This window comes from Dasypus novemcinctus, chromosome 23 (genome assembly GCF_030445035.2).
Source record: "Dasypus novemcinctus isolate mDasNov1 chromosome 23, mDasNov1.1.hap2, whole genome shotgun sequence".
NCBI classification, from domain to species: domain Eukaryota; kingdom Metazoa; phylum Chordata; class Mammalia; order Cingulata; family Dasypodidae; genus Dasypus; species Dasypus novemcinctus.
In genome coordinates, this window is record NC_080695.1 from 14,182,786 (window position 1) to 14,201,522 (window position 18,737).

The 18,737-nt window shown below is 53.6% G+C and overlaps 1 protein-coding gene across 2 annotated transcripts; it reads right to left on the reverse strand.

Annotated features, from left to right (window-relative positions):
- Positions 1-83: 83 nt before the first annotated feature.
- Positions 84-18,725, reverse strand: PTCD1 (pentatricopeptide repeat domain 1). Of its 2 annotated transcripts, XM_058285816.1 has the most exons (9): positions 18,494-18,725; positions 16,253-16,741; positions 14,162-14,302; positions 11,537-11,755; positions 8,818-8,919; positions 6,714-7,415; positions 5,378-5,494; positions 4,386-4,568; positions 84-375 (listed from the first exon to the last, which is right to left on the reverse strand). In XM_058285816.1, the coding sequence occupies exons 2-9, from the start codon at positions 16,727-16,729 to the stop codon at positions 193-195; spliced, it is 2,124 nt and encodes a 707-aa protein (XP_058141799.1). In that variant the 5' UTR covers positions 16,730-16,741; positions 18,494-18,725; the 3' UTR covers positions 84-192. The 2 variants fall into 2 exon arrangements, with proteins under 2 accessions (XP_058141799.1, XP_058141800.1); XM_058285817.1 differs by lacking the exon at positions 5,378-5,494 and having other exon boundaries at positions 18,494-18,666.
- Between the last annotated feature and the right edge of the window lie 12 nt (positions 18,726-18,737).

The window sequence follows — 18,737 nt, forward strand, 5'->3', positions numbered from 1 at the left end:
GAGCTCCGGACCTGCCATGAGCTAGCTGGCCGGCTACCCTGGACCCCACCTTTCCCTTACACACACCTCTGGAATGGCCTGGGCAAGGTCATCTTTCTTTAATACAAAAGGAACTCCTATGGCCTTCACAAAGTGCATTGAAGTCCATGTACTTGGTTTGAGCTATGCTAGAGACCTTGGGTGCCTCCGCTGTCACCTGTCCCCAAGGCCTCTGTCACCATCAGTCTCTGTCACAGTGCCCTGGTCCCCCTTGGGCCTGGTCCTGAACTTCTGCCAGGGATGGGGGGTTTCTTCTGCTGGCATCACTTCCAGCCATTGCTTATAGTAAGCCCGGAAGCCATCAATCTTCTCCAAGTAGGTGTTTTTCCCTTTGTACTGTAATCAGAAGACATGGGGTTTAGGTGGGCCAGAGGAACTGTGATGTGATCATGTCGTCTACTGCTAATTCCACCCCAGCTGGTGCCTGCTGTTCTCGCTTCCAGGTGGTTGCAGGGAGGAGGACAGGCAGAAGAGCTGTCACCTTTTGGGAGTGGCTTGCTGTACCCCAGGGAGGCCCCATCAGCTTAGTCATCTTCCTAAACATGCATGGCTGTGCTCCTGGACCCATGGGTGTTACCCCCATCACCCAGTCACCATGTGTCCCTCCACAACCACCGCCGCCTCCTGAGCCATCACCTCGGCTCTGTGCTACTAGACCATTGTATCTGGAAGGTGCTTGCCACAAGAAAGGTGGTAGAGGATGTACCAGGAAAAAAAAACAAAAAAGCCTTAACAGAGAGAGACTCTTACTACCTGATGGTAAAAAGCTAAAGATTCAAAAGAAGAGTTACTTTTAAACCTGCATGGACCCAATATGGCCTCAAAATACACAAGGCAATCTTAGTATCAGAAACTCCTGGAAGAAAACACAGGGAAGCATCTTCAGGACACTGTGTTAGACAGTGGTTTCTTAGACGTCACACCAAAAGCAAAAGCTACAAAAGAAAAAAACAAATGAGACCTCACCAAAATTTAAAACTTTTATATGTACATAAAAAAGAATATCTATAGAAAGAGAGAGAAGATTTGGAAACCATATATCTGATAAGAGTTTACTACCCAGAATACATAAAAATCTTCTGTATCTCAACCACAAAAAGATGGGCAACCCAATTAAAAATGGGCAAAAGACTTGAATAGATGTTTCTCCAAAGAAAATATACAAATGGCCAATAAAAATATGAAAAGATGCTCAACGTCATTAGCTATCAGGGAAATGCAAATCAAAACCACAAGGAGATGCCATCTCACATCCACTACTATTAAAAAAAAAACCCACAGAAAGTAAGTGTAAAGGATCTGGAGAAATAAGAACCCTCGTATGTTGTTGGTGGGAATGTAAAAGGCACAGCTGCTGTGCTGTGGAAGACAGTCTGGCAGTTCCTTAGAAAGTTAAGTATAGAATTATCCTATGACCTGGCAAGCCTACTCCTAGGGACACCCAAAAGAAATGAAAGCAGGGACTTGAACAGATGTTTGCACACAGATGTTCACAGAGCATTATTCACAACTGCCAAAAGGTGAAAGCAACCCAAGTGTTCATCAACAAAGAATGGAAAAACAAAAGGTGCCATGTATATGCAATGGATATCATTGAGCCGTAAAAAGGAATGAAGTTCTGATATATGCAACAACATGGAAGACATCATGGTAAGTGATACAAGTCAGACACGAACAAATACTGTATGGTCTCAGATAAGCACAATGTTCTTTCTCACTCATAAGGTGAGAAAGATACAGATTACCAGGGGTCAGGGTAGGGAATGGGAAGTTAATGTTTATTGGTATGGAGTTTCTCTTTGGAGTGATGGAAAATTTTTGGCAATGGATGACTACAAATATAGATTAACACCAATGAAATGTATTGCAAAAGAATAAAAAGGGAAATTCTAGGTTGTGTGTAAATTAACACAACCATCAGTAGTACTCTACAACACAAGGAGTGAACCCTAATATAAACAGTGAGTTAATAATGTAATTATAATATTTCATCATCTATACCAAAAGTATCATACATGCAAAATGTTAATAGGGAAACTATGTGAGGGGGGTATATGGGAATTCTGTATGTTCTGCATGGTATTTCTGTAAACCTACAACTGCTCTAGTAAAAATAAAACTAAAGAGTATGGGAAGTAAATGTTGCTCAAGCGATTGAGCTCCCGCCTACCACATGGGAGGTCCCTGGTTTGGTTCCTGGTGCCTCCTAAAGAAGACAACTAGCTGGCGCAACAGGCAGTGTGGCATGCTGGCACAATAAGAGACACGACAAAGCAGGGAATAGAGGTTCCTGGTGCTTCCTAAAGAAGACAAGACCAGGCTGATGCAACAGGCAAGCATGGCAAGCTGACACAATAAGATGATACATGACACAAGAACAAAAACATAATAAAAGACAGAGCAAAATAGGGAACGGAGGTGGCTCAAGCGATTAGGTGCCTCCCTCACTTCCGAGGTCCCAGGTTCAGTTCTCAGTACCTCAAGGAAGACAGACACAGCAAGTGCAAACAATGGGAGGCGGGAGGATGTGGAATAAATAAAAAATAAATCTTAAAAATACATCAAACTTATATTTAGGGGATTTGAATCTCTGGACTGACAATATGATAGCCAGGCCCTGAGCGTCAACAGACTCCAGCTCCTACAATCTGATTTATTGGACTCACCTCACTCAGCTAAGATGGAGTTGAAGGACAACCACCACACCATGGAGCCTAGAGTGCCTACAACTGAAAGCAGGAGGATTGCATCCAGTATCCATGTGGAATCTGAGCCTCCTCCACAGAGGTGCAACGGACACAACCAATCCAAGGCCCACAAAGAAAAGGTGGCATTGGAGTGGGAAAAGTAGACATGGTGGCTGATGGATATGGGGAGTGGCAGGAAGAGATGAGATGTGGAGGCACCTTTGGGACTTGGAGTTGCCCTGGATGGTGCTTCAGGGGCAATCACTGGACGTTGTAAATCCTCCCAGGGCCCACTGGATGGAATGTGGGAGAGTAAGGGCCATGATGTGGACCATTGACCATAAGGTGCAGAGATGCCCAGAGATGTACTTGCCAGGTGCAATGGATGTGTCATGATGAGGGGAGTGAGTGTTGCTGAGGGGGGGAGTGGGGGGGGGGGGTGGGGTTGAATGGGACCTCATATATATATATATATTTTTTAATGTAATATTTTTACAAAATCAATAAAAAAAAAAATACATCAAACTTGTCACAACCAGAAACAGAACTAAGTCCACCATTGTAATGGGAGTACACCTGTATGATTTGAATACAGTAAGCTTTAGGCCTGTTTCAAGTTGAACCTGAGACCCCAGAGTAGGCCCTGTTGCACCACAGAGTAAAGAGAATCCACTAACTAGAAGATATTTCCAACAAATACACACACAGAAATTTCTAGTTTCCCGCATATATAAAGAACTCTTAAGAATTTTTAAAAAAGAACAAAAAAACCCCAAAACATAAAAAGAAACAACCAAAAAGAAAAAACAAAACCCAAAACAAAAAAAAACCTCTGAGAACTCGCTAAGAATAGACCAATAACCAACCTTTCAAGGATGCCCAGCTCTGGCGCCTCTGCTGCCTTCTCCTAGCTACTTCCTGTCCAGCCTTCACAGTGGCACTCGAGTGTCACCTGAACAGCGGTCCCTGACCAGGCCCACCTGTCTCCTGGCGCCCGCCTGGGTGTGGGCTCCCCCCCCGCCCGGACCCAGGGCTCTGGATCTATGGGCACTCAGCCACGCTCTGACTTGGGAGACCGCAGGCAGAATCACGAGACCCTGATCAACTCTTAACGGCAAAGAGGACGGGCTGTTACAGAACAGATTCTACCACACTTGGCCCTGCTGCTGCCCCTAAATGCTCAACGAACTGCAGTCTGCATGGAGCACCAGGCAAGGCACAGGCACAGGGACCCGGGGGAGCAAGGCAGAAGTGGCTGCCCCCTGCCTTGACGCATACGATCAGTGGAGAAGATCTGCCCAAGTGAACATGCAATCCCAGGCATAAAGTGTGGTGCCGCGTGGCACGTGGTGGGGAGGTGGGCAGCAGGACACTGCTGAGACAGACACCTGCAGGACCAGAGGAGCCCGCTGTGTCTGGAAGGTGGTGGAAAGCCAGTGACAGTGAACCACAGGAAGAGAGGCCTGAGAGGAAACGAGCAGCGTGAATGGGGACTGGCAGACTGTCCTTTAAAGGAGTTTGGCTTTTCTCCCAAGGGAAGCCTCGGACAGCTGTATGCCTGGGAATGCCAATCCTAACACACCAGAAGTGGCAGTGTGTGTGTAGGTGGTGAGGGACGGAGGAGGGGCCCAGGACCATTCCTGAGTCTGATGCACTCACCCGATCAAAGGTGGGGGGATACTGGGCAGCAAACTCCAGCTGGCGGATGACCACCTCGTTCACTGGGACCCGGTTCTGCCGCATGTCCTTGAGGATGCTGATGAGGTAGGCATAGTCCAGCTTCTTGAGGGCTGCGTTGATGAGGGTGCTGTAGATGTGGGTGTTGGGAGTCATCTGGGATTTCTGCAATATCAGAGGCACAGGTCACTGCAAGTGTGGCGGTGTCGGGACATGGCAGCTCCCTGTGGCATGTCTGGCTTGGGAGCTGGCCCTCTGGTTAGGTCCGCTCTGAACACCAGTGACCAGGGTCGAGAAGAGCAGAACCTTGTGGTGATGATGGACTGTGCTCCATCCTCCCACAGGAGAGCGTGGGGACTGCTCTGAGGGTGGCCCACCCAGACCTGCCCTCAGCCCTGAGGGGCAAGCTGCTCTGAGTTCAGCTTCGCTCAGCTGATGTGTGGGGACCCTACCTCCCCTGAGCTTGGCTGAGGGTCTTCCCAGCACTGACCAGGTGTGTCGAGTAGCATCCAGACGGAACAGAGAGAGAAACTGACGTGGGGACACGAGCAACCAGAGCCCAGGAAGTACCCTCTGCTGAGGTCAATGGAATCCATTCAATAAAGTCTCAGTGGACAGAGTGGGATGAGGGTCAGAACTCCCAGGGGCTTTGAACACTCGACTCCCCCAGCCCTGCAAGAATTCTAACAATCCCCCACTGGCTCCAAGTCCGTGCTCTGGGCACAGCTTCTGCTCTGTGGAGTGCTGGGGTAGAGCCTAGCCCGGCCTCCATCTCCCCCCACAGCTCTTAAATGCCCACCCCTGCAGCGGCTCGGCAGATTCTCCTTATTCCCAAGTAGAAATGGGAACCCTCCCACTCTCCCTGCTCCCTACCCCCATCCATCCTGTGGGCAGAGGCCTGGGGCTCAAGGGCCCTCGCATGGCCCACCCAGTGCTCCCCTCAGCACACAGGTGTCCCGCCCAGGCTCGCTCACCTTCATGTCTGCAAGCAGCTGTAGCCCGTCCCTGGGCCTGCAGCAGCCACTTGCCAGGCTGCAGAAAGTGTGCAGGTCAGGGATGAGTCCCCTCTTTGCCAGGACTGGCAACAGCGCCTGCAAGAACAGACACAGGGAGGGCCTTCTCTGACCAAGCCACGGCGGGACGCTGGAGAGCCCTGCTCCAGGGCCTCACAGCCTCTCCGCCACCCGCGCTGCACCCCAGGCCTCAGTTCAGCCTTCAAGACCCCGCATCCTGCCTATGCTGCCTGCCCACCTGCGTCCATGTCCCTGTGAACGCCCCCTTGCTGTCTTTGCTCTTTCCTTGCCGTCACATCTCCTGCTGCTCTCCAGCTGCCTCCCATGCCCCCTGCAAGCTCCTGACAGCCACCCTTCAGCATTTACCAGGCGCCAGCCCAGGGCAGGAGGCACAGGTCACCCGTTCTGCCTAGTGGGGTCAGGGAGGACCCTGGGGAGGGGCTTCTCTAGAAGAGGGAGGGCTCCGCATGGTGGGCTTGAAGGCAGGGACTGTCTGATCTTGGAAGCTTATGAAGTGCCCAGGTCAGTACTTCTGACAAAAACAGCATCACATGAAAGCTTTTGTCATTTGACTGGACAAAACCCTGCAGGGGCCCCAACTCTCTGTCCCAGGTCAGTCCTGCCTGGAGCTGACCTCAACACCACATCTAGTCAACAGTCTAGTCAGAGTGACTAGAGTGACCGGGCCAGCCTTGGGGCTGGCTGAGCTTCCACCACCAAACTAGGGAAGAGCTAAGGAATGGACAGGCCCGACAAAGGAGGACTTGGGTTCCAACGCGGGCTCCTCCACTTCCAAGCTGGATCCTGGGCACATGGGGGGTTCTCTAGTGATCAACAAACGTGGGGCAGTGTGGCGCCCCAGGCACACAGGCCGGCTCCCTCCCTCCCTAGCACGGGACCAAGGATGTGGGACGTGACCACTGTACCACCACATCCCTGTCTATGAAATGGGGAAAACCACACACCACCAGCACCCCCAGGTGTGATCAGCACAGAAACCAACAGCCGTGAAGCACTTAGAACTAAGCCCAGCACAGAGCGAGGTGACAGTGGGGTTCCGAGGGGGAGGCCCCTCTGAGCACTGTCACAGGTCACCAGACCCCAGAAGCTGCCTCCTCAGGACCGCCTGGGAGTGGTCCTGACACGCAGCGCGCTTCCCACCCAGCGCCAGTGGTGTGCCTAATGCCCACCTGCCCCCCACACCTACCAGCCCCCAAGGTCATTGTTGGGCACCTGGCACCTCACTCGGCCAGCTCCAAGTGCGAGTACCAGCAGTGCCTGCCGCCGAGGCCCTTACCTTTGCCCCCGCCAGGTCCCCCCGTTTGCTCTTCCTCCTCATCAGCGTGTTGAAGAAGGTCACGTCCACCTCCACACGCTGTGTGTCCAGCAGGGCCAGCAGGGAGTTCTCTGCAGGGCTCCCGGGCTCCACGACCTCAGCCAGCAGCGTGAGGGTCTTGATGTCGGGCTGGAGCCCGTGCTCTGCCATCTTGCCCAGGAACCCCTCCAGGCCACCCATCAAGGCCAGCCTGTCCGTGGGGGTGGCCGCTGCTCCAAAGGAGACCACGGCTGGGGGGACTGTGCCGAGGGCCAGCAGGTTAACCTCCGGCCCTGGGGGACGGGGCTCCAGGGGCATGGGGGTGAGGGCCCTCGAGGGTTCAGGCTCTGCCTTGGTTTCCACCTCAGCCTGGGCCTGGCTGGGGGTTCTGGCTTCCTGGGACTCTGGAGGCCCCCCAAGTGTCTGGGAGGTTTCCAGAAATAGCTGCCTCTCCATGGTGCCCACGTGCAGCCTGACCGATGCGCCGTCACCGGTCTGGGCTCTCCTCCTAGCCTGCCGCCTGCCTGCCGGGGGCTGGAGCAGGACCGTCTCCTCCCTGGGCCTCAGGAGCAGCTCTGAGGCCACCTCTGGGTCCCCCAGGCCACAGTCCCGAGCTGCCGCCAACAGCAGGTTGTAGCCGTGCCGGCTCGGCTTGAGCCCCAGGCCCAGCATCTGCCGCCACACCTGGTCAGGAGAGACAAAGCTGCAGCAGGGACGGGCCCTGGCAGTCAGCAGCCAGCCTAGCCGTGAAGGGACGAGGAGTTGGGGGCGTCGAGCCCACCACCAGGCTCTGCAGAACCTAAGACTCTTGGTTCTGAAATCTTCTGGGGACTTCAAAGGGGTGGAGTCACTCCTGCTCAATCCCGTTCCTTCCCCTAGCTCACCCCAAACTTGTTCTCACAGCTTCAGCCCTCTGCCCTCTCTCCAGGGCCCCTGCACTGAGCACAGGCTCTGCCCCGAGTCTCTCCATGTAAGAAGGATGGCCAAAGGCAGCTTCTGGATCTGCCTGGGCTGCCGGTGAGGGCTTGTTTCCTGAGTGCCTACTGTGCGTGCTCCTTGGGGGCTGCCTGACAGATGCCAACACAGATGTCCAGACAGGTAGCGGCTCTTACTTGAGAGCACGGAGCTGGAGTCAGAGCCAGGCAGGCTGCGGCCACACCCTGCTCCTGCTCCACTAGCCGGGGCCCCAGGGAGCCTCTGTTCCTTTGTGCGATGAGATGATTTTCATCTCTGAAGCACAGAGTCTAGCACTCAGTGCACCTCCACACTTGGCAGCTCTGGCCACTTCTAGGCTGGTCTGACATCAAGACCAGCGCCGTCTAATCCACACCAGGGTCCCTTTCTCTGGCTGCAGGCTCAACAAGAGCCCACACAGCCGTAGGCGCCAAGGCCACACGCCTGTCTTCCTGCCTGATCAGAGGCGAAACAGAGCAGGGGCTGGTCAGACCCAGATGGGTGAGCCTTAGAGGGGGAAGCTGCCACCTAGAGCAGGGGTCAAGGAGCTAGGGTTTGACAACCACAGCCATGGCGGAAGGCGGACAGGACTGAGGTTTAGCAGGGACAGGGACATACTCACTAGCACGTCAGCAGAATGTGGCGACCAGGGCTCAGGCTCCAGAGCCTGACAGACCTCATCCAAATGCCCGCTCTGTGCTCAGCTGTGGCCCTGAGCAACTGCTCCGCTTCTAAGTCTCCAGTCTCCTCAACATGACAAGCCTGCTAAGCCTTTGACATAAACTGGCTGTCAGTTATTCTGGATTGCTCCTAACCACAGTGGACCAAAGTTAAGGAGTGGGAGGAAGCAGATCACAGCTGCCTCTCAACAAAAAAGAGAAAGCTGCTGTGAGGCGCAGCCTCTAGCAATGGACCCGGTGCTGCCTGGGCCTGGAGCATGGACAGCGGCTCGTTAGGCCGACAGGGGGAGCATGGCTGGCTGCGCTCTCACTCGCTGGGCCTGCCCTGTCCCCTGGGCCTCCAGCCCTGCTGCCTGAAAAGCAGGGCGAGCACCATGCCCTGCCCGGGGATGTGAGGAGGGCAATGGCAGCAATGGGGACACCCGACCAGGAGTGGGGGCGCCGGGACAGACCTGCAGGGCGAGGCGGAAGCCTGTCGTCTTATCCTGGATGCAGCCCATGAGCAGGAGGTTGAAGGTTTCCTCTGTGACCGCGTGACCTTTGTGCACGATTTCCTGGTGGAGGGAACAAGGAAGCCCGTTGGGCATCGGAGACGGTTCAAGCCTGGGCACACACTGAACACTGGGAGGGGAGTTGCGGCATCGTGCTGTGGCTGTGTGGAGTTTCGTGACACATCTGCCTAAAGCTCATCATTTCATGGGGAGGCTCAGACGATCTCAGGGCTGCTTTGTTTTCCTAGTCTCACGCATGGGCATGCTCGCTGGAACACTAACTTTGTTAATGGGAAAAAAAAGACTCAGTGCCCAGGGCCCCGATGCAGTGGTGCTGGACTTGGAAGATGGGCTGGCCAGAACCAGGTGTGCACCTCGAGGAGGTAGGTACCCGAATCCAGCACCCAGGCTGGCGTAGAAGCATGCTCCGAATAGAGCAGCCTGATGCTGCCTCCTCTTGGCCCATCCCCATCCTCTCTTCCAGGATCTGCTCCTACACTCCTGAGGAACATCTCTGCAGCCCCCACCCCCAGCCACTTGTCACCCCCATCCTCAAGGCTCTGAACTGCAGGCTGGCTGAGGAGTGGGCGGGCATCAAGCTCCCAGACCTCAGTTTCCATGTCTGTGGCCTGGGGCCACGGTTAGGACTTGCCATATGGGATCTACGAGCATTTCCACAAGGTAGCGTGGGACCTACACACAGCAAGTGCTCGGGGTGCTGGTCACCACGGCCTCCTTCCAGGATGTCAGCAGACATGCCCTCCTGGGTCCCCTGCCACCTCCTCTCCTCGAGCCTCTGTCTTGCCAGCATGGGTGTTCCCTGCCACTTCCCCCCCATCCCCAGGGCCTCCTCTGCCTTGGTGGGGTGTTGGCTCATGTGTTCCTGGACAGTTACAGCCACTGCTCAATGGGCCCATTTCCCTCTAGTCCAGGAGTTTTCTTTTTCTTTTTTTTGAGGTACCAGGGCCAGGGATTGAACCCGGGACCTCCCACGTGGGAAGATGGTTCTCAACCACTGAGCCTCATTGGCTCCCCTAACCTAGTTGAGCGCCAGCTTCCCTTATGGGAGGTCCCAGGTTCAATTCCCGGCCCTGGTACCTCAAAAAAAAAAATTTATAATCCAGGGGTTCTTAACGTTTTTTGTTCCACAGACCCGTTTGACAGTCAGGTGAAAACCACAGACCCCTTCCTAAGTCCACACTATACTACATATTATTTAATAACTATATTACACCAGCATCAACACATCCCCACAGGAATAATCTATTTCTTCTTGGGAAGCGGATGTGGCTCAGGTGACTGGGCTCCTGCCTACCACACGGAAGATTGCTGGTTTGGATCCAGTGCCTCCTAAAGAAGACAGCAAGCTGGCAGCGCAACAAGCTGATAGAAGAGATGCAAGAAAGAGGGAACATAATGAAAGACACAACAAAGTGAGGAGGAGAGGTTCCCAGAGCCTTCTAAAGAAGACAGCGAGCTGATATGATGGGCAGGTGTGGTGAGCTAATGCAACAAAATGAGGCAAAAAGATATGTGGGGAGGAAAAACAATGAGAGACACAACAAAAGTGGCTCAAGCGATTAAGTACATCCCTCCCTGGGTCCTGGGTTCGACTCCTGGTGCCTCCTAAAGAAACAAGGAAGATGAACAGATTTAGCAAGTGAAATACAACAAGGAGAAAAAAAATAACTCTTTAAAAGAAAAGAATAATTTGTTTTTGAATATTCAATTCAAGCTCAAAGACCCCCTGAACTCTTTGGTCTGTGGATCCCTGGTTAAGAACCCCTGCTCTAATCCATCCCCCGCTAGCCAGAGTGACATGCTGAAATGCCATCTGACATCTCTGGACAGGCCAGTAGCCTGCCTGCTTCACTGTCCCTTCCAGAAGCTTTAGCAGCCTGCCTTGCCCACAATCCCTTTGGAGGGATTTGTCATTTGCAGGGCATCTCCAGGTTCAAGACCCTGTAACCCTGCCCCCCTAAGATGGGGGAACTGGCCTGAGGGGAAACATGATGAAAAGGCTGCCAAGGACGTACTGCACCTGGTCTTGGCTCCAGACCTCCTTCCTTGCATCCCAGGAACCCTTACAATAAACCCCCTTTATGGGTTAACTCCAATCTGTCTCTTGCCACCTGAAAAAGCAGAACCAACTTCCTACTTAGTTCCCCCTGCTCGAAGCCCTTCAGGGTCTCCTCTGTGAACTGGGAATAAAAAAACCTGCCTGGCAGGGCTGCTGCGGAGTTGATCCAGGCTAATGCCACAAGGCAGCCTGGAGCCTCAGGCCCTTCCAGCACTGGGTGCCGTCACTCACCTGCTCCCCTCACGTCCACACTCACTTTACGAAACCCTGCAGCTCCCAGACACCAGGGCTTCTGCCCCTCCCCCTCCTCCTAAGCAGGAGGCTCCTCCACTGAGCACCCACCCCGGCCAGGAAGCCCTCCTTCCCCGTGGCACCACCGAGTCTAGCACAGGCTCCTCCTGAGCACACTCACTGCCCTGCGTGTAGAGGCCTCCGCCCACCAGGTAGAGGTCCCATAAGCAGGGGCTTGTCAGATCTGTCTGTGCACCATCCCCCAGCCTCACAGACCCCTGAACCTTCCTGTGTGAGAGGAGTCAGGCAGCCATGGCCTGCCAGCCGCCAGAGCACCGTGTGGGAGAGAGGAAGGAAGGAGTGCCTCACCTTGACCACATCAAGGCACATCCTGAGGTCAGCACACAGGGCAGCCATCTTTAGCATGGCATGGTACGTCTTCAGGTTGAGCTGCACGCTTCTGGCCTGGAGCTGCTGCCGTAGCTTCAGGGCGCTCTGCAGAGCAGAGTCCTTCCAGGGAGACTCGGCACAGGCGTTGAACAGGGCTGTGTACGTGGCGTCCGAGGGCTCCAGGTCCCGCTTTTTCATCTGTTGAAATGGGGAGAAGTTAAGAGGCCACTCTGGGGTCAGCTGGCAGCACAGGGTGCCCGCAGCCCATCCCCCAAGGAAGGGGAGTTGATCGCCGCAGCCCAGGAGCCGGGTGTGAGCTCAGACAGTGGCTCTCCAGACCCTGACACAGTCGGAGTGACTCCAGAAACTGACCTGCTCCCCAAAATGTACCAAACAAGAAGCTAGTTTCCCCCCCCCCCCCCCAAAGAACCCAGTGGACAGCTCCGGACCTGGTCGTCTTCCAGCAGGGCTTGCCCATGTTCCCACCATCAGGCAGGACCTGCCTTTCAGGGCCCTGGGATGGAGCTGGTCTGGGGAAGGGCAGGCAGGAGAGGCCAGACCCCAGCTCCCACCACTTGCTACCTGAGTGGCGCAGGGAAACGGAGCTGACCACCATCCCAAAAGGCTTTGCACGGGCCAGGCAGAGAGTGTCAGAGGTCTCGGGGTGGTTCCAGGGCCAGCAGCCGCACACATGCTCAGGACCCTTCCTGGCCTGTGGAGGTAAGAACCCTGGGCGGGGGCTGACACTGTCCGAGTTGAGGACCTCCTAGTAAAGGTAAAGCCAAGGTCTCACGACTCCCAGGGCAGGACCACCTGGCTAAGGGCCCAAATCCCAGCTCCCACCTCTCCAGTGGGGTCGCCTTACCTCCTGGGCCTCATTTTTTATCTGAGAAGCATAGGTGATGACACCTGCTTTGAAGATGATGATGCACCCTCAATAGGTGCTTGTTTCCTACATACCAGGCACCATCACTGCCCTGAGCTTACTTGCTAGAGGGGGTGACACACACCAGACAAGGAAATCCTCACAAATGGCAGGAAGTGCTACAAAGGAATCCCAGGGAAGAGTGATCCCCAGGGGAGAAGCCCAGCAGGCACCACCAGTGCCAAGTCCTGGCCAAGCTGTGCACCTCTGACAAGAGAAAGGTGCCTCACCTCTGGGCTCCCCCAAGCCTAGAGCCTGTCTCATCCTAAGAAAACATTGGATTAACCCAAATTAAAGGGCAATCCACAAAATACCTGAACAGGATTCCTCAGTACTGTCAAGGCCATGAATAACAAGGAAAGACTCAGAAACGGTCCCAGATTAGGGGAGCCTAAGGAGACACAAAAACTAAATGCAGTGTGGGACCCTGGATTGGATGCCAGAATAGGAAAACGATATTAGTGGAAAAACTGGTGAAAGCTGAATAAAGCCTGGAGTTTAGTGAACAGTGACCCAACAACATGGGTTTCCTAATTGTGACAAATGTACCACGTAATATAAGATGCTAACAACAGGGAAACTGGGTAGGAAGGAAATGGGAACTCTACGCCATCTTTGTAACTTGTTCATAAATTCAAAAGTATTCTAAAATAAAGTTTATCAAAAAAGAGCAAAATGATCGAGAACAACAAAGATGAAAGACAGTGGTCTGGCTTCTCTGAGGAGGTTACGTGTGGGAAAGTCCGTTAAGGAGCCTCCAAATGCAGGGAAGTGCTGACCAGGGGCCCCAATAGGCAGACACCCCCTCCCGCCCAACTCAGCACCTGAGCACTTTCCTGTTAGCCAGCTGGACTGGGCAACCCCTGCAGAATGGCCTTTCCAGTCTCGGACGGAGATCTTTTAAAGCATATAATGTTACTTGGTCATTTGTTTTTCTTTTTTCTTTTTAGGACTGGGGGCCGGGACTGAACCTGGGACCTTGTATGTGTGAAGTCAGCACCACAGTGGCTTCCCTGGATTGGCTTTCTCGTTTGTTTTGCCTATTGTTTGTTTCTGTATTTCCAGAACATGCCGGGAACCGAACCCGGGACCCTCCACATGGAAAGGGGCAATCAACTGCTTGAGCCACATCTGCTCCCACTTGGTCATTTCTAACAGCAACTTCCCCTTGCTTCCAGCCAGAGATGATCCAGCCCAGAGCAGGACTATCCCAGGTGACAAGGACCCAGGGCTTCCAAGAGCCCTTGTGGGAGTAAAAAATGTTCCCAGCTTTGAGCTGCAGAAAGAGAAGACCGCATGTCTGCTACTATCTACAGTCCTTGTAGGCAAGGCTCTTTCCTATTCCCAAATAAAGTTCCCGGCTTCAAGAATGGCAAATGTGACACACCCAAGAGGTGGCCTTGGAAAGGGCAATGTTCTTCCAAACGGAATTAATTCCCTTTTCCAAGGACCAGCTTTGGAAGAAAGGTGCATGCATGGGGGGCGGAGAGGAGGAAGAGGGAGAGAGAGAAGGAACTCAGACCTGGGAGCGGCGGGGGAACCGGAAGGGACACCTGGGGCTGCCAGGTTCCCAGTAGGGATCATCTCATCTGGGTCTCCACAAGATCATACCCAGGGCTGTGTGCCAGGAACGCCCCAGGCCTACGACCTGCCCTTGCCACCCTGTGCCCCACACTCACGTCATTGTACAGCCTGAAGGCCTTCTTGAGGTAGCCGGCCCGCCCGCAGCCCCCGATCAGCACTGAGTAGTTGCACTCGAGGGGCTGGAGTCGCTCTTCCTTGAGCATCTGCCTCTCAAACAGGTCCAAAGCCTCGGCCAGCTGTGGGCAGAGACGGGGGAAGGGGCTCAGGACCAAGACCAGGCCTACCCCGCAGCCAAAGCCCCACACTGGGCTTCCACGGCAGCCGCTGGTCCCTCTGGCTCTACCACAATGGAGCCTTTCAGTGCCTGGCAATGAGGACGGGAAGCCCACTTGGCCTCCCACCACCGGCAGGGGCTCCCACTGTCATCATGTCCTTCCCTGGTTTCCCTCCAGCCAGACTGTGAACATTTTGGCATTAGGAACCATGTCCTTTCCCCCTATGTCCCCAGAGTGGAGACAGGCACTAGAAAATGTTATTCAGTGACCCTTGGGGCCTGCCTGGCCCTTGCAGCCCAGTCCTTCCCTGCCACCCTCGGTGACCCTTTGTGTCAGCCTCCAGGGGTCACGCTGGACAGGCGGCCTGCTCAAAGCCACGGTGCTGCATGACTCCAGGCTGTTCCCAGTGAGAGCCTCATGGAAGGTGGTAGAACAGCAGCCCTGGGTCAACCAGCAACCTCAGACTGCAAAAGTCCCTTGGCCCCTAGCACCAACCCCCCACTTCTGTCTCTCCCCCAAACCCTCAGTTCATGCTTTATCCTGTAATTTTTTTATTTACAGCCATTTGTTCACCCTTAAGTTATTAAGCCCTACTCCTGGGCAGGCCTGGCTATTTGCCAGCAACCTAGTTGTGAACAAGAGGGTGCTCCCTCATGGAGCTCATGGTCTAGTGTGGGAAGACAGACACCAAACAGCTAATTAAGAAAAACACAGCGGGTCCAATGGTGACAGGTGCTTTGGATAAAATAAAGCAGGGAGTGCCAGAAGGAGGATCTGGGGTTCAGTTTTAGACACAATGGCAAGTAGGGCCTTGCTTGGCCTTGGCTAGAAGGTGACATGTGAACAAATACCTGAAGGAAGACAGGAAGAGCAGTGCAAAGGCCCTGAGGCAGGAGTGTTTGGGGGTGGAGGGGCAGAGGGGAGGCAAGTGGCTGCAGCAGATAAGTGGAGGGAGGAGGTGGCAAGGTAACAAGGGCATCCCATTGGCTTAATGAGTCAAGGTGAGGACTCTGGCGTCACTGTTTACCTCTTTCCATTACAGAACATTTCAAATATACAAAAAAGTAGAGAAAGAGTATAACCAATCCCCAAACTCAACCACAATGATATCCATGTCCATCCAATGCGTTTTCATCAGCACCCCGTTCTCTCCCTCCAAACTGGGTTTTTAAAGGCAAATCCCAGACATCCTATCATTTCATCCATACATTCTTCAAGGTGTATCCCTCAGAGATTCTCAAACGTAAACACAACACCCCAACACCTAGGAGGACAGAAGGCCTTATTGCCACTGATACACCACAGGTTTTGGAGAGAGGAGGGTCATGCTCTGCTTTATTTTCTCATGGGATGGTTCCGTGCTATGGGCAGGCTGAGGGGCAGGAGGTGGCGGGGGGCGGTGGGGGGCCCAGGGACAGGGGCTGTGACAGCTCAGGTGCCATGTGGAGAAGGCTAAGCCTGGGCACTTGAGGTAGGGTTCTGAGAAGGGAGTCAGTCTGGCATGATTCAGAAGCAGAGCTGGCGAGAGAGAAGGGAAAAGGGTGACGTGCAGGTGATGGCCTGGCGGGTGGAACAGCAGAGCTGCTGTTAGTGGTGGACAGCAAGGTGCAGAACAATTTTGGGTTTGGATTTAAGCTGCCTATTTGGTTGAGGGTAAGGGAGACAGCAGTGGCTGAACCCACAGTCCATGGAAAGGCTGGGGCTGGAGACACAAATCTGAGAATGACAACTTGGGGGGCACTTAATGTTATGAGGCTGGCGGGTCATGTGTGCATCACTCAGGGTGAGTGAAGGCCCGCAGGCCAAGCCCTGAGGACCCCCACCATTAGACACTGGAAGGTGGGTGGCCCCTCATGAAACACGGAGCCAGCAGGGACACAGAAACCAGCAGAGAGCCCAAAGGTTCCTCACCTTTCCCTCCTTGATCAGGCGTTTGCACTGGAAAAAGTACCAATAAGGGGTGTTTCTAGGGCCCCGCCACGGTTTTGGTTCCAGCTCCCTCCCCTCGTCTTCCTCAATGCTCTGTTCCAGGACCCGTAGATTATACAACTGGGCTGTCGATTTGCGGAACATTTTCCGGGAAGAGTATTTGTCAGAAAGGGTCCCAAAGCTCTCCTCATCCTCTTCCTCCTGAGGGGCCGAGGGGCTGGGCAGGCTAGGGGCAGAGCTGAGGCTGCCCTTGTCCTGGTTTCTCTGGCCGAGGTGTGGCGGAGACAGGGAGCTGCTGAAGGTCACTGCAGCCAGCTGACCAGGCCACACGGCCTGGGGCCAGGCAGGCCCCTCCCGGCCTCCTGCCCACTTGGCTCTGTGAGGGTGAAGGTGTTGCAAGACAGACAGCCCCAGAGGGCGGGGGCCAGAGAAGAGCCGGGCAAGTCTTAGGAGGTCCATATTCTCCAATACCTGGAAGAGATCAGAAAAATAAAGTCTAGTCAGGTTCCTAGTTAGAAAAGGTGGAAAGAAGAGAGAGAGGTGCTTACAAAGGAGGGCTCTGAGGTTAGAAATCCTAGGTTCAAATTTCAGCTCTATCAAAAGACGACCCACCTGAACCTGGGCACTTGCCACTCTGGCCTCAGTCTCCTTGCACGTAACCTGGGGTCAAATCACAGGACTGTAACAATAATCGAATAAGGTCTCACTCGTACAGCAGCACAGGCATAGTAAGCACGTGACAGTGATGAGCTATTATATTTTCAAATCATGACCTAGTGCACAGGCGCTGAAGTCAGAGGTGAGCCTGCATCCAAGTTCAGCCGAGCTGCATGACAGGCCAATTACCTGACATTCCTGTGCCCTGAATTCTTCAGCTGTCAGGAGACAGCCTAACGCCTGGCGTTCCACACATGTTCAAAAAATAGTAGCTACTATAATTTATTATAGGTCAGCATTCTGGGCCCTCAGCTCAGGGAAGCTAACTCAAGCATCTCCTTTCTTCAAAAATCATGGATATATGAGCTAGAGCTGTGCTGTCCAATACAGCAGCCTCCTATGTGGGAGGTGGATGCTCAACTGCTTGAGCCACATCTGCTCCCTACTTGTTTTGTTTTTGCTCATTGTCTGCTCATCGACTGCTTGTTGTCTTGCTTGGTTTTTTGCTCACTGTCTGCTCACTGTTGTCTTCTTTAGGAAGCCCCGGAAACCGAACCCAGAACCTCCATTTATGAGGTTGGTGCTCAATTGCTTGAGCCGCATCTGCTCCTGCAAATAATTTTTTATGTGTCAAAATGATAACGTTCTGGATATGTTAGGTTGAACAAAATACGTTAACTTCACAGTTTCCTTTCCTTTCACTTAATATGGCGGCCTGAATAAGTTAAAATAACAAGTAGCTCTATCCAACAGTGCTGGGCTGGAGATTCCAGTCTGCGTATTTTAAAAAACCCTTTAATAAAAAAATATCAGAACAAGCATGAACATATTTTAAAGTCTGGTTATATTAGAAGATCCAAAGACCTCCTAGGAGATGGCACATTAAAAAATTAAGAACCGAGGCCCAGAGACAAGAGTGAGTGCCTGGGGTTGCACAGCTGTGCAAGAGGCCAGTTGGCCCCATCCTGGGCTGGCTCTGAGCCCAGGAACATATTAAGGTATTTGACTCTCTCTTAACCTTAAGTTCGCCATCTGGTGAGGCCTGAGAGGCCTTCTTAGAAGCAGGTGTTTTCATGTGTTAATTAAAATACACATTTTCCCAAAAAACCCCAATGATAGCAAAATAGTTTCAAAACGCTTTAAGAAACGAACTTAATGTTACACCAAAGTATGTGCTTTTTAAATGCACTAAATAACTAGATCTACTGTTATTTCAAAGTAGAGCGGGATGTAAATGCTAGCTGGAGATATCTGCATCAAGTGTAAGGTTGCAGGAAAATACCTGGACTTTCTAATTTTGATCACGTCTCGGGCACTGCTCAGAGCACCGAGAGTTGCTGCCTTCAACGTGGAAGGAAATGCTAAACGTCACATGGAGAAAATAACAGCGTAACATCCTTCCTAGTCAAGTTCAGAGTCACCAAGTGAATAACCCCGCAGTAGAGACGCCGCCGCTGCCCCGCCCCGCCCCTCAGGTGAGTCACGACCCTTCCCACACAGGCTGTGAGGTCTCCACATCGGCGACCCCGGCTGCGCCGCGACCCCCGGCCTGGTTCCCACACTCACCGCCCCCCTCCGCCCCTGCTCCGGTGACGTTCAAATAGGAGTTCACAAGAACTGCGCGAAGGGGGCAGCCACATGCCCCCTCTCCTTCCGCGTCCCCGCTCGCGTCCGGGTCTCGGTCTCCTGTGAGAGCGCCTCAGCCCGGCCTCGCGCAGGCGCAGTCCGCGTTGCGAACTGCCAGCTCGCGCGAGGTTTCGGGTTCCCTGCGGCCGCGCGGGGAGGTGGGCGCTCGGCTGGCGGCTAGCCG

Excerpts from the sequence above, each read along its gene's own strand:
- PTCD1 (XM_058285816.1), bottom strand. The coding sequence starts at position 16,729 with ATGGACCTCCTAAGACTTGCCCGGCTCTTCTCTGGCCCCCGCCCTCTG. Across the intron at positions 14,303-16,252 it reads GCCTGATCAAGGAGGGAAAG|CTGGCCGAGGCTTTGGACCT; the intron begins GTGAGGAACCTT and ends CTCTGCCCACAG. Across the intron at positions 8,920-11,536 it reads TGTGCCTTGATGTGGTCAAG|GAAATCGTGCACAAAGGTCA; the intron begins GTGAGGCACTCC and ends TCCCTCCACCAG.